Raw genomic sequence first — 12898 nt, 5'->3', positions numbered from 1 at the left:
TCCCTGACTATCTTCACTTGCCACATAGAAGAAAAATGATTTGGTATTGGTTTTTACCAGTTTGTTGTGCTTAATCATTTAGATTAATTAGTTAATCTAGATAAATTAATTTATATTTAGATGAACTGATTTAGACTAATTACTCTAATGATTTAGATTGAGCTAATAGGAATTCTTTTAATTTTGCTGTATGTGCATAAAATAGATTTTCTCCTGCACCCATTATGCAATTCTTCTTGACCACTGGTTCAAATTTTGAAGAATTTAATTTTTGCTTCCACATGCTCGGGCCGAACCTCACACATGAGCGGTTGTGTGACAACCCACCATAAAAGGAAATATATATATATATATATATATATATATATATATATATATGCCTCTCGGAGAGTCCAGCAAGCTACTGAGAGTATCCCGCCTTCACAGAGGAGCTTGGCAAGCTCCCCGTGGCATATTCAATATGCCAAATACAGTAACAATAACAGATCTCATAGCGACCCTAAAAAGAGCCTCCAATTGTTGGGAAAAACGAGTAAGGGGAGGCTGCTAAAATCTCAGGGCTAGGACGAATGAAGATGTTACTGGTGCCCACTTGAATAAATCAATGAACAACAGGATGACAATGATTCAGTGATTTAGATTAATCATTTAGATTGAGCACAACACACTGTGGTGGCCAGTTGTGTCGGGACACTAGAAATGGCATCAGGGACAAGGTCCATCTGCTGTCATGAGAGCAAACTGACAGGGTCTAAGTCTTCTGTCCTTGATAGCAAGGTCATGGCTTAATGGTTTTATTGTTCTGAAGCAGAGAAAAGGTGGGTATGCTCCTTTTTAGGTACCTTATGCTGACCTAGCCAGTAGGTCGGACCAAAGTCAGCCTTTGCTTCCCATGGGTCCCTGGTCCCCACACAACACCCCAGTACATGAGCACATGTACCTCAATGCACATACACTCACATGTGAGCACTCTCTCTCCCCCCTTCTTCCCTCCCTCTCTCCCTCCCTCCCTCCTCCTCTCTCACCTTTCATTTCTCCTCTCAGTCTCTCTTTTCTCTGTCTGTGTTTGTTTGTCTGTGTTGTCTCTGTGTCTGTTTGTCTGTGTTCTCTGTCTGTGTTTCTGTCTTTGCTGTCCCTCCCCTGCCCCTGCCCCTTGGAGTGTCCCTGCTGGAGAAGCAGCAGGGGCTTGAACCCTGTCCGAGGCCCCTGTGGAAGCAGCAGAAAGTCCAGCCCGCACTCCGTGTTCTTGTGGTGGGGGGGGGGTAAGTGTTTTAGGAGGGGCTGTGGAGGGATTCCCACACCAGTCAGAGTGCAGGGAGGGACTGTAAGAAGTTGGTTTCTAAGGTTTTCTTTCTTTTTTTTTAAATCAGCATAATGTTGGTCTATTCTTTCCCAAACACGAATGCCTGCTTTATTTTAAATTTTAACTTCAAACTTTGATTTTATAGGATAAACCTGAAAATCAATGAAGATATAAAGTCCCTAAGACAACGGCAGAGAGAAATTAACAAAACGCTTTATAGGTTTGTTTCTTAATCAGCTTTGCTACGCTTTAAAGTATTTTAACTGAACAAATGTGTGACATCAAGCCACAATGGATTTGTTAGGTGAAAAGACATCAAATGACCGCAAAAAGGTTTCGTCCTCCACAGTCCATTCGAAGTAATACACCAGCTTGTCTAATTCACATCAACTCTTGCAAATTAAGTTAGTTGCTGAATGGTTTATCTTTTTGCTCCACCAACTATAAGACTCAGCTGAAGTCTTTTGAAATAGCAGCAGCAAAGTGGTGGGTGGTACAGGGTGATAGGACAGTGTATAGGGCACTCACTTTGCACACACCTGACTCAGGTTCAATTCCTGGCACCCTATATGGTCCCTCAATCCCACCAGGAGTGATCCCCGAGCACAGAGCCAGGGGTAAGCCCTGAGTACCACCACGTGTGGCCCCAAATCAAACAAAATACAGAGCACAGGACTTAAGGCCCTCACCTTACATGCCACCCATTGTGGTTTGGGTCCCCTGCACCTCATCTGGGCTCTGGAGCAAGCATGCCTCCCCTCAGGAATATTGTCAACTAGAAAAACAACCTACTTAGCTGACCTTTCCTGAGCTGATTCTTGTTCTTTGCTCTTCCACTCCAAGTATAAAAATTGTCTCTACTGAAGCAAGGAGGATCAGAACAGATTCATTTGCTTCATCTATTATCACTGTCACTGTCATCCCAACATCGATTTGTTCAAGCGGGCACCAGTAACGTCTCTCATTGAGAGACTTATTGTTACTGTTTTTAGCATATCTAATACGCACGGGTAGCTTGCCAGGCTCTGCCATGCGGGCTCGATACTCTCGGTAGCTTGCCGGGCTCTCCGAGAGGGGCTGAGGAATCGAACTCGGGTCAACTGCTTGAAAGGTGAACGCCCAACCGCTGTGCTATCACTCCAGCCCGTTTCATCTATTATAATTAGAAAATCTCTAACGTACTAAGAATAGCCCACTTCTTTCAGCATATCCACAGGCACAAGGGATTCTTAATTAAGAATCTCGTGGGATCCCTCTTCAACAAGCCCACAGGAACGCCCGGGGCAGTGGCTCGGCTGCTCCACCGCTCAACACTGCCCAGAAACTCAGCTCACCGTCCACCAAAAATCTTTTTATTTTTTTTCTTTCACAAGGACTTAAATTATAAGACCTAATTTCAGGTAACTTTTGGTACATTTCCAAAAACTGAATCTGCATAGAATAGGATTTCTCAAGCTGAGGAAAAGAATGTGGAATGGTTTTTCAGAGCAACTCAAGAAGCATTCAAATGCATTTCATTCAGTGGCACAGGGTTAGGGGAAGGGACAAAAGTGCCTCATTTGCCTATTTACTTGTGAATTATCACAGCACTGTAGCACTGTCTTTCCATTGTTCATGGATTTGCTCGAGCGGGCACCAGTAACGTCTCCATTGTGAGATTGTTGGTACTGTTTTTGGCATATCAAATACACGACGGGTAGCTTACCAGGCTCTGCCATGCAGGCGGGATACTCTAGGTAGCTTTCGGGGCTCTCCGAGAGGGGTGGAGGAATCGAACCCGGGTCGGCTGCATGCAAGGCAAATGCACTACCCGCTGTGCTATCACTCCAGTCACAAGGGAATTACCACATGCTTGCTAAATTTCTAGGCAATCTATAAGTGTCTAACTAATTATTTTTAAGAGAGAGAAATGGAGAGGAAAAGCAATAGAAAAGATGAGGACCAGGTAGTGGTGACAGTTTGCAAACTTTGGGAGTGTTTTAAAAATACTCTAATATCTGAATTGTATTTAAAATTCAAAAATGTGACTTTTATAGTATGACACATCTCAATAAAAATGTTATTTAAAAAAGACAGGGATTGTAAATTAGAAGAGTTAGTTGAACTGATGGGTTGATTTTAACAAAGTGCACAGAGCCAGATTCAAGGGATGACTTAGGATTTGAGATTCTAAGGATTATGGAGAAAGAGAGATTTTGAGTATTTTTAATGAAACTGGGGGAAGAGACCCAAACTGTAAAGAAAAGCGAAGAGAGACAGACCCAAAGAGTAAGAAGTAAACAGAAAACTCAGTTCAGGGAATGACAGAGTAGCAAATGAACTGTGGTGGGGAGGGGGGTGAAGGGGGGTGGATTGAGGGGGAAGGGAGCACTGTCAGTCAGAGCCCTAAAGCAAGAGAACCCTAAAAGAGATCCCTGTGCCCTCAGGGGTACCCTAGACCAAAGTCTAAATAAACATAAAAAAGTCTGTAGCACTTCAGCAAAATATATTTTGAACTTGCAGAAACTCTTAATTCCTACAAAAAAAAAACTGGTTTTTTTGGGGGGTGCTTAAATGTTTAAAATATTTCCCTTGAAAATTGTTAGTGAAATCAACAGCCATATGCCTATTTCATTTTTTCTCTCATCTGTATTTCTCTTGCTAATGCTTCTCCCTTGTCCCAAATCCCTGGTCTTCCTAGCCTAGCCCACCTCTGTCTCTCCCTTCATCCACAGATCTCTGGGAAGTTACTCTTGCCTCCTGAATTCAACTATTCAGCTCCTTCATAAATATTTATTCAGTGAGGGCTTTGTGACTGAAATCATAAGTTCTTGGATTCCTGCCCTCAGCAAGCAACCCACTCTATAGCATTTTCAGTCTCCTGTTCTTGCTTCCCTAGCTCGTCCCTTTTCATGTTCATTCCTTTCACTTTCCTCTCCCCACTAAAACTTCCTGAAGTCTGTACTACAGCCTGGTGAGCAGAACTGGTTCAGGGAATCTTCTGGGCAACTTCTCCCTGAAGTGACTGCTTGCTAAGATGCAGTGAGTGCCACTGAGGACCAAGTCATGCTGCTCGAGTTAAAATCCCATTACATGCTACTTTTTGACTGTGCACCTGTCTAAGGCACATTTGTGACAGAGGAGTAGAGGATAACAGTACTACCAAATTCTGTAGATTATTGTGACGGTAACTGAGTTTATGTAATGTGCTGGCAAATTCATAGCAAATTAGACACTTCATAAAAGTTGGCTTTGAACTGTTGTCATGTTAATACAGTTTGGGACCTAATTTTCTTTGTTTTATAATCAGACTTCAAGAAAAGGCTTTGAAGGAACCGTATAAAACTCTGGCTGAATTTGAAGACTTTCTATACTCACTGGTATGTTTCCTTTTTTAAAAATACTAAGAATTTATTGTCACACTTCTCTGATAACAGATGGGACTATTTTAATAGTAACATGTGGTTTCACACCCAAGTTAAAGTGACAGAATGCAATCTACTGACAAATATTCTTATACACTAATATAAAATGGAATTTATTATTAACACATAATAGTATAAGATATAATGTATATATTGCCTAATATAGTATACATGTATTAAACATGTATGCTATGCAATATAATATAGCATGGTATAATAATTCTGTTCTAGAACATATTTATCTTAATTCTTATTTCAAATTTTTTAATCACCCACATGCACACTTAGAATAATCTCTATTTTATAACTGCATGCTCTTCTTCCCATCCCTGGCACTGGCCAGAGTTCAGTTTAAGCAAATGAGACTTCCAAAAACAGTCAGTACCATAAATTTTTTTTATATGTGAAATATTTTATTTTCCATCAATAATTCAATGAAACATTGGCTTCTGGTTGAATGGTTCCCTTAATTAACAGATGTAATAAGGACAAAGAAAACATAGGGAAAAAAAGACACTTCTCCATCTTTCCAGATTTGTCACTCTGACCTCCTTTCCTCTTTCAGTAACTTGTGGAAAATCTGGTTAAATTTATTAAAGGCCCTCTTCCCTCTTAGAGGAAAGAACATGTAAAGAACCATTAACAGAATGGTTAATTTATTGTCTTTTATTATTTTAAAACAATAAATCTGAAGTTTAAACTTCTGTTTTGGTGGGGAGGGGACACACCCAGTGGTCTTAGGACTAATTCCTGTGCTCAGGAATCAGTCCTCATGGGCTCGGGGTACCTTATGGAATGCAGGGGGTCGCACCCAGGTTGGCTGTGTGCAAGATAAGCACCCCGCCCATTGTACTATCTCTCTGACCTCCCGAGGTTGGAAGAAGGGATAGGAGAGAGCTTTCACTTGGAAATCTAAAGCAATTTCCATTGCATCATTAGTGTAACATCAAGAAGAGGAATCAAATTCAATATAACTCCCATATGAGCCAGAAAAGTAATAGAAAAGAGCAAAACTGGGTACATAATAGTATGAAAATAGGGCATTCCTTACTTCCACACACACACACAAAAATAATAATTCTTTTCTCCCATTTGTCTTGGTCTCTCTTCCGATAGAGACACGCACGCATAGAAATGTTTACTGGGCGTGAGGTAACAGCTGGGTAGGAGTGCTGGGAAAGGCCAGGCTTAACTGACAGGGTATCAGAGGAGGCCCCAAGAGGTGTGACAGCATAGAACAGCCAACAGGACTCATCTATACAGGGAGTCTGGGCCTCCAGGTGATTGCTGCTCACAGGAATGGAAGCCCAGGGCTGATCAGATCTTTTACCGTCAGCAATCTTTACTTCCCTCTAAAATCTTCCTGATTTGGATTCCAAGTTTTGAAAATATCTGGTGGTGGGGGTGAGGTGGGATGAGGGACATGAAATGAAATATCCCCATGCCAGATGTGGCCTCTGTTTGGGCTGCTGGCTCCCTGCTCTACATACTGCCTTAGGGCTGGAGCAATAGCACAGCGGGTAGGGCTTTTGCCTTGCACGCGGCCAACCCAGGTTCGATTCCCAGCACCCCATATGGTCCCCTGAGCACTGCCAACGGTAATTCCTGAGTGCAAAGCTGGGAATAACACCTGAGCATCGCTAGGTGTGACCCAGAAAGCAAAATAAAATAAAATTTAAAAAATAAATGCTGCCTAATTATAGAGCTCTTCAAAAGCTACAGGCAGTCTTATTCTCAAGCATATGCTGAGGCAAGTTTCTCACTCCTGCAGACCCTTCTGAACATGCCATGTTTACCCATATTCATATACTTAGGTCATCTACAGTCTTTCTCTCCAGCTTCCAAATTCTACTCATCGTTCGGGGCATGCTCAAATTCCGTCTTCCATATGAGGCTTTTTTTCCCAGTGACTTTCGCCCTCTCCTTTCCAAACAAAGTTTGTTATCACTCATAATGTCTAGACTAATACTTGGTGATGGTTTGATAGAAAAATAGTTTGGTTCCTTCAAACCAAACACCAAGAGAAATATGACCTGACTTCGAATAACCAAATCTTCCAAAGCAGAATGCATCATGGAAATTTTTACTCACCTATTACAAAGAAGGAACCTCATAGTGAAAAATGCAAATGAAATAGCAAAGCAATGACATGTGCCTTTGTTTTTTCTATGATGATCCAGTTATCTCTAAAGAATTACATATTGACAAATCTTTTGTAGAAAATAGCAAGGCATTAAAAAAAATTAAGAGGCCTAAAGCTATATTACGATATTAAGCAGTTTAAGGTGCTTGCCCTGCATGGGGCCTACCTGGATTTGATCCCCAGCATCCCATATGTCCCCAGAGCTCAACAGGAGGGATCCCTCAGTACAGAGTCAAGAGTAAGCCCTTGGTACTGCCTAGAGGGGCCCCCAAACCAAATAAAAATTAAAAAGGATTATAATTTTAAATCAATTAAGATTACGTATTGGACTGGAGTGACAGCACAGTGGGTAGGCGCTTGTCTTGTACTCAGTCAACCCGGCTTTGATTCCTCCGTCCCTCTCAGAGAGCCCGGCAAGCTACCGAGAGTATCCTGCCCACATGGCAGAACCTGGCAAGCTCTCCGTGGCATATTCGATATGCCAAAAACAGTAACAACAAGTTTCACAATAGAGACGTTACTGGTGCCCGCTTGAACAAATCAATGAACAACGGGACAACAAGTGCTACAAGTGCTACAACATTATGTATTATCAGTGAAAAAAAAAACCCTAGAAAATATTTCAACAAAATTGACTCAAGCTTTCTAAATTATTTATCAAGTAACAATGAAAATGTGACAGAAGTTTGTTTTAAAAATAGATTTACCAGTACTTTATTTTTCAAGATTTGATATTTAAACGTTTTAATTTTTTTAACAATAGTACAATGTTATTGTTTTATACCTCTGGTGCTGCTGCACCATGCCCACTGCCAGGATGCCAGGATCCCTCCACCATCATCCCAAGGCTCTTTCTCCCCCTCTCCCCCACATTCTCAGACCACAATTCTACTGGTTGGATGTCAGGGTTGTTTCTATTGGGGATAGTTTAATCATGCGTTTTGTTTCTTTACACTCCACAAACCAATGAGACCATCTGGTAAATTTGCCTTCTTCTTTCTGAATTACTTCACTTACATGACTTTCTCTGCAGCAAACTGCAAAATTTCCTTTCTCATAGCTGGGTAGTATTCCATTGTATACCTGTACCACAATTTTTTTTTACCCACTCATCTGTTGCTGGACACCTGAGTTGTTTCCAGGTCTTGGTTTCGGTACATAATGCGATGAACATAGGGTCCATATTTCCCGTGGATCAATGTTTTTGTGTTCTTGGGTAGATGCCCAGGAGGGGAATTACAGTTTCCCAGTACTTTATATGTGACTATTTTCCTTTGGAAAAGATTACAACCAGTTTTTCCTTAGCCTCTCTGAAACAGCAGTTCAAATGATAATATCCACTCTATGTGGTATACACATTAACCAGCAAAAAGAATCACAGAATAATAGAAAACTGTGACAATTTCCTGGATAATTCATGTCTTAAGATCAGTGCTATCTCACAGCTTATATCAGCAAAATGCTTTTTGGTCTAAATCTTCACATACCTTACATGGCTCACATCATTTACTTCATATAATAGAAAATCCTCCTATATTTTAGCTGTGAGAAAAAAACCATTTGCCATTGTTGCAGGTCCAAATATTGCTGTCCAGTTCTGAGGAACACATACACACAGGTACCTACCAAACGTCAGCCCTCATTCCAGACCTACTTTATTCTTTCATACTCTTACCCAGGGAGTGGAGCGATAGCACAGCGGGTAGGGCATTTGCCTTGCACACCGCCGACCCAGCTTAGATTCCTCCATCCCTCTCAGAGAGCCTGGCAAGCTACCAAGAGTATCCCACCCGCACGGAAGAGCCTGGCAAGCTACTCGTGGGGTATTCGATATGCCAAAAACAGTAACAAGTCTCACAATGGAGATATTACTGGTACCTGCTCGAGCAAATGGGACGAACAATGGGATGAACAATGGGACGACAGTGCTACAGACAGTGCAGTGCTACTCTTACCCAGACCTCCCCACCTGTTAGTCCACATATGTGCACTAAACTGACCAGACGGGATTCAAGGAAAGGGAGGTGGGGTGTTCCTGAAAAGGAAGCATGCCTTGTGAAGCTATGCAGCATTTGTCCCCTACCCATGGGAATGGGTAGGGGACAGTGGGGGAAGATAGTGAGCAAATTGGCGATCTGAATTATCTTCCAGATATTTCTCAATTTCATTCTGAATAGACGTAAAGATTTGAAGTGTCTTACATTTAAGTTTCCCTATTATGTGACAGAAAGCTGAAGACCAAAGGAACTAGAAGTGTGTTATAGCATGATTAAGACAATTTTTTTAATGAGCCTGGGATTTTCATCATAAATTGAATGATGAAATTTTTTTTTCACTGAAAAAAAAATTAAGTGAAATTTTTTTATTTGTTAATTGGGGAGCCATCACATTCAAGTAAATGATGTCCTGGAAAATTTTATGATTCTTTAACATAGTGTATTTTATGTTATTTTAGCAGTGTCCTACAACTTATATCGAGAGTAAATTTTTTGCATCACTATCACCATCTTCATCAATTATAGAAGACTACGATCTTGAAGAATTGCAAAAGAAGTCAGAATCAAATAATTAAGAATGTTGCATATATGCAGTTGAACTGGCTTAATTGCAGCAATATGTTTTATTCAAGTTCAATCCATGAGGTCAGTATTGAATGCTTTTTACCATTCATTTTAAAATCAATAAATCTCAGTAAACCATCCTTAAGAGATCTGTCCAAGCATACTTTTGGCTTTTACTGGTAGAAAGCATATTTTAAAATGGAAAAATAATCATTATGAAGCATAGAGAGCTTTCAACCATTTCTTTGGAAATAAATCTTGATAATAGCAACCATTCATCATAATACAAAACAGAAAGAGGATTAATTTACTGTGGCATACTAAGTCTTGCCAGTTTCTAAATGCCCTAAATAGTTTCTCTGAGATAGTTTGCATTGTTTAGGCCTCAAGGAAAACCAAAGCCCCACCTCCAGGTTTGGTAGCAAACAAACTCTGCTTCTCAGGTGCTAATCCTCGATTGTTTCTCTGATAATAAGCTTCATGTACATTTGCTAGGAAGGTGGACAGCTTGTCAGCAGGCACTATTGATACTGTACAGCCACCCCATCCTGCTCCGGTAAGTCGAGATCCTTGAGCCCCAAACTTCCTAAAACAATGAAAAAAAAAAAAAGAAATTAAAACTTGTATGTGAAAGTGAGAGCAATTTTCTTGGAGCTTACAGAACACAGAACCTGCTGAAGTGTATGTAGTTCAAATACCTGACATCATAACATTTTACACTGCTTCAAGGGACTGGAGCGATAGCACAGTGGGTAGGGCTTTTGCCTTGCATGCAGCCGACCCGGGTTCAATTCCTCCATCTCTTTTGGAGACCCTGGGAAGCTATTGAGAGTATCCCGCCCACACGGCAGAGCCTGACAAGCTATCCGTGGTGAATTCGATATGCCAAAAACAGTAACAAGTCTCACAATGGAGCCGTTACTGGTGCCCGCTCCAGCAAATCAATGAACAATGAGATGACAGTGCTACACTGCTTCAAAAAAGGTTATCTGAAATTTAATTGTACCTAAAACTGATAATGGTTCTGACTCTAAGTCATAAAAGTTAGCAATATGCCTAATTAATGAAGACTGCACTGCTATCTTTTTTTGTTTTTGTTTTTGTTTTTTGGGTCACACCTGGCAATGCACAGGGCTCACTCCTGGCTCTGCACTCAGGAATCACCCCTGGTGATGCTCAGGGAACCATATGGGATGCTGAAAATTGAACCCGGGTCGGCTGCGTGCAAGGCAAATGCCCTACTCGCTGTGCTCCAGCCCCTGCGCTGCTATCTTGATTTAAAAAAACAACAATAACAAAAAACCTCCACTTGAAAATTTGAATAGCAAGCCTAAAAATGATCAGGAGAAGATAAAGAAAAATAGGATGTGATCAACATTATAAATCATAGGCAATGGCTGTGATCAACATTATAAATCAGTAAATTTTTCTAGATATGGCATACAAAAATGTGAAATGCAAAGTCATGTGTACAAGTAAGGACTTTCTCCAATGGCTATTCTTTAAGGCTGGCCATTCCACATGAAAGAATTGGTGCACTACTAGAGATAGCTGAGACTGGTGTTGAATAAATTTGTTAACAAAGAACATGCTATTAAACTCTAGATCAATTTGTCTATTTAATATCTAGTGGGAAGTGATACAGAGCATCTTGCAAATGGGGGTGGGAAGGGTGGGAGAATGCATCCTCTCCAGGTTTCTGTCTTTGAGAGCTGACAGCTCAACTGAGAAGTTACACATCAGACAAAATGTGTGACTGGGATGGAAAAACTCTGTAATCCACCACACATCATCATTAACCAGGTACAGTTTCAAACCTAGATTTGTACTAAAGTGAAAAAAAAAACCATAAAAAGAACTGTTCATCTTTAAAAGGTATCTAGATTAAAAAAAAAAAAAGGACATACTTCCGATTCTTCCTGATAAAATTTACTACAAATTTATATCCAATTAAAAACTCTATAACTAAGCACAATTTCTCCCCTTCTCCCATCTAAATTAGCAGTTTTATTTCTTGGACAATATCAATAGACCTTACTCTTGGGCATCAGAATTATTATGTAACAGTAATTAATTTTACCCTCAATGATTTTGTCTATTGATTTCATTTCATTATGTTTTATTCATTAAAATGTACTTTTCCAATGAAAATAGATACTTAATTTAAAAAGCTGCTTGTGAATAAATAAAGATTACTAAATGGCTAGAAATTTAACTAGCCTATTGTATAGACGGAAAAGTTTCTCTGACCCTGGGGTTCAAGAATTATTCTGTTTCACTGGCGGAAAAACAGTTGGCAATATGGCATTTAAAAAAGAAAACACACACACACACACACACACACACATATAGATCAGGATGGAAAAATAGTACAGGGGCTAAGGTGCTTGTCTTATACTCCATTGACTGTGATCAAATCCTCAGCATCATAGATGGTTCCCTCAAAGCACCACCAGAGATCATTCCTGAGCACCACAGACCCAAAACAAATAAACAACAACAAAAGATCACACGCAGTCACATCAAACTATTTCTTCTTCTGGAAGCTGCTAAGAAAAACGGAGGTGTCCTTAAAACACTTCTGGAAGATCCTAAAATTCAGGAGTACACACCGGCTGTGGCATGGTCTTGAAAACAATGTTGCCTTCTCTAACGGGACTTTCTAAGGACCCCAAATCTGTCATTTTGCATGGTCTTCACACGACTTCGAGACATATTTTCTTACACTTTCTCCTTTGAATGGTTTTTGAAAGCTGTGGTTTCAAAACTGAACCTAAAGCAAGCAGAGAGTGTTGTTTCTAACTGGCTGCAAAACCCATAGGAATTGTGCCAGAGGGCCTGTTTTCCTGAGTCTCCTGCCAGTTTCCAGAGAGCAGAAGCCAGAAGTCTTTCTAGGTAAATACATTCACTTCTGTGTCTCCCGAGCAGCTCTGTCACCACCCTGCCGGCTACAGAGGAAAAGGGACTGGATTGCATCAACTGCATGGTCTGAAATCATTAGGTCTCGGATTCCCCAAATAGAGAAAGAGACGCGCTATTATAAATAACCTTCTGCCCCTAAGTCAGTGACACTCGTGATCACGAATCCAAGGGCTGCCCTAGGAAACAGTCAGCAGTCTACTGGGCTCTCCACACCCAAAGTAGAAAGGTCCTGTCTGCGGAGATATATTAAGGGTGCTTAATATGCCCTTTGGGACATGCCATGGAAACTCCAAAAGAGATCCAACAGTCAGAGAAATGAAGAGTACTTGAGCCAAGTGTGTTTTCACATTTGCATGTTTTCCCCTGGGAGAGTATGTAAGACATTAAATATATAGCTCCTGGACTATTAGGGAATATAAGAGTTATGAAAACCCAAATCCTGAAATTCCCTGAATATGTTGTGCAAGGATTGCTCAAAACTGCACAAGCAGGGCTGAAGTGATAGTACCGCGGGTGGGGTGCTTGCCTTGCATGCCTCCAGCCATGGTTCCATCCCCAGCATCCC

At 40.8% G+C, this 12898-nt stretch overlaps 1 protein-coding gene across 2 annotated transcripts in view; it reads right to left on the bottom strand.

Moving 5' to 3' along the window:
* Positions 1–8875: 8875 nt before the first annotated feature.
* The window catches only part of GALK2 (galactokinase 2), a 156876-nt gene continuing 152853 nt past the window's right edge, over positions 8876–12898 (bottom strand). For both annotated transcript variants that reach the window (XM_004611785.2, XM_055131912.1), the window contains one exon: positions 8876–9997. In XM_004611785.2, coding sequence (XP_004611842.2) covers positions 9790–9997 — 208 coding nt within the window. In that variant the 3' untranslated portion in view covers positions 8876–9789. The remainder of the gene's footprint in view (positions 9998–12898) is intronic.

The sequence above is a fragment of the Sorex araneus genome, chromosome 3 (assembly GCF_027595985.1).
Source record: "Sorex araneus isolate mSorAra2 chromosome 3, mSorAra2.pri, whole genome shotgun sequence".
Classification (NCBI taxonomy): domain Eukaryota; kingdom Metazoa; phylum Chordata; class Mammalia; order Eulipotyphla; family Soricidae; genus Sorex; species Sorex araneus.
The sequence above is the reverse complement of the archived record's forward strand: the minus strand, read 5'-3'. Positions and strand labels throughout refer to the sequence as shown.